Here is a 2468-nt window from a genome sequence, read left to right on the forward strand (position 1 = left end):
GTTCTCTAAGAAGGGAGTGGCTACCTACTGGAGCTTCAACCAAGCACCACTGGTCAATTCCATTGGCGGACCCATGATTTAAGAAGTGTGGGTGCTTACTACAGAAAAAAATAAAAAGTCACCTCAACATGGCAGTGCACCTAACCAACTTCTTGTTTAGTGGGTGCTTTTATATAATTTATACTTATTTTCGTATATTTTTTATGTAATTATACCTATTTCGCATCTACTTTAGTGGGTGCCGGAGCCCCCAAAAGATATGTGTAGGTCCGCCCCTGGTCAATTCCGCTTTGGGGCCACCCATGACTCTACCATTATTATAGGGGTATGGGGTTCAAGAAAAAGAAAGATCAAGGCAATCGAAACTATTTGGCAAGAAAAAAGGAGACGTACCCTAGAAGAAGACTCGTCAAATGAGCAAAGTTGTCGGCGATCAAAGCCTATATCGTCTGCACCGTCCTCTCCATAATGTTTCTTCAACAATGGCTCCCCCTTGGTTTTAGGATATTTGAAACTCAACTTCCTCTTCCTCCAGGAAATAAGACTACGTTTTGAACTCTGCTCTGCAGATTGATTTGCTGAAGTTTTATCCTCAGGGTACTTGTGCTTTGTGTCTGAAATATGACGGCTGTAGTGGACTAAATCCTTGTCACTGCTGCTGCCGCTTGTATTTGAACAAAATGATCCACCAGCATGGTTTGCATAGACGAGTGCTTCATAAATGAATGACTTCTGAACACTTGTATCCTCTTTTCCTTCCTCAGATTCTCCTACCGAATCCTCATCATGTGAATCTGTATCCACAGGATAAACATAATCGGGATCCTCACTTCTGACTGAGTTCCTTCCATCACTGCTGCTGCCTTCCTCTGCATGATATGCCTTCTTGTGTCGCCTAAAAGATAATGCTTTCAAAAATTTAACCTTTCGCAGACCTGCTTTTAAAGAACCACCCTCATTTCTGTCTGTCAACAAAGCCTTTCCAGGGTTCGGAGATACTGGAGCAGAAATGATAAACTTCGAAAATGTCTCTGAAGCTTCGTGAGTGTTCCTCAATTCCACAAGGTTGAGTACTAGCTGTCAACAAATATATGAACATATCTTTAGGAAACAATCGCATTAGATAATATATTCACGTAGCTGCAGGAATACAAGAACGCAAGCAAAAAGCATGTGTTTTTAGTTTCTCTTACACAGAGTGAAGGCAACTCTTGAAGCTGCCAACAGAGACTTCCAAAGGAACGAAAATTTCAATGCCCTCTTGTTTATCTCCAGCTACTGAAGCAAAGTCTGCAAGATTCAATGTCGCAGAAGAAAGTACGGGTACCTTCTGATTTGGTCCTTTGCTTGTACCCTGATTCAACAGAAGTATGAATAAATACAAAGAAGGGAGTAAATGAACAATGAAATCGAACACAAAGACAACGTGTTCAATAGAGGAATTAGTGTCGATGAAACACTAAAACCAAAACTAAAGGATTAGAAGCACGAAATAATACACCCGTGGATTGGAAAACACACGATTATCATGAACGATAGGTTCAAAGGAGTCAAAGGAACATGCAGCTAAGGCCAATGTTGTGCCTATGGAAGAAGAACAACTTGCTTCAGTCTCAAACAAGTTGAGGTATAAGAATTTACTATTCCATTTAAGCTCAACACATGTCATCATCAAACCAAATAAAAATACAAGCAAAAATAAGTTAAACCTATTTCCAACTAGTAGATATGGCCTATATGAGTCTTGATACTACATCGTGTCCTATCTTTAACCAAGTCTGCATTAATTCCCAGAAATTATAGGTCGTTTGAGACAACTTCTCTAGGTCTATCTCGTCTTCTTTTAACACCTTGGTCACCATGGTCTCACACCTACTAACCGGTGCATCTGGAGGTCATGGCAAGACGTTGAGCCTATGAAAGAAGTAGTCATTAAAAAGTTCAAACCATTTATCATTAACAACTCCTTCTATTGTTTCTTCCCTTAAAAACCATTAAAAACTTTGGGAAGGAATAATCCTCAAGGTGCCTAATCATTTACTACCATTTTTATTTAATAATAGACTATGCCCATAATGCTTCTTTTTTCCTTATCCAGAAAGCACAGTTGTATATGTCTAAGAGAAAAATATGAATGAATACAGTAGGTCTCACCATCCACCATATAGCATCAAAATAAATGAACCCCACAAGCTCAGAAAGTGGATCCATTGAACTGCAATCATTACATTCCAGAAGGCTTAAAAAGCTTCTGACTCCCAGTGCATGTCAGTAACAGTTTCTTAGACATCAATATAACAAAGTTAAAACTCCCTTTACTCCAGTAGCATGTCGGAAAATTATACTGTGTATATATATTCGACACTTTAGGCGAAATTCTTGGCTTTGCCACTGTTAAACTCACTAAGCTACTAGTACTCTAGGAGTAATAAAACTCAGTAAAAACCATATTGATGATGAATTTTATT

General features: G+C 38.9%; 1 protein-coding gene across 1 annotated transcript; it reads right to left on the minus strand.

Annotated features, from left to right (window-relative positions):
- Positions 1 to 393: 393 nt before the first annotated feature.
- LOC124894475 lies at positions 394 to 2215 on the minus strand (the record flags this gene model as incomplete). Its single annotated transcript, XM_047405141.1, has 3 exons — positions 394 to 1077; positions 1196 to 1354; positions 2155 to 2215. Coding segments are annotated over 3 exons (904 nt in total), but the record flags the coding sequence as incomplete, so codon positions are not given.
- Positions 2216 to 2468: the final 253 nt, after the last annotated feature.

This window comes from Capsicum annuum, unplaced genomic scaffold (genome assembly GCF_002878395.1).
Source record: "Capsicum annuum cultivar UCD-10X-F1 unplaced genomic scaffold, UCD10Xv1.1 ctg74518, whole genome shotgun sequence".
Classification (NCBI taxonomy): domain Eukaryota; kingdom Viridiplantae; phylum Streptophyta; class Magnoliopsida; order Solanales; family Solanaceae; genus Capsicum; species Capsicum annuum.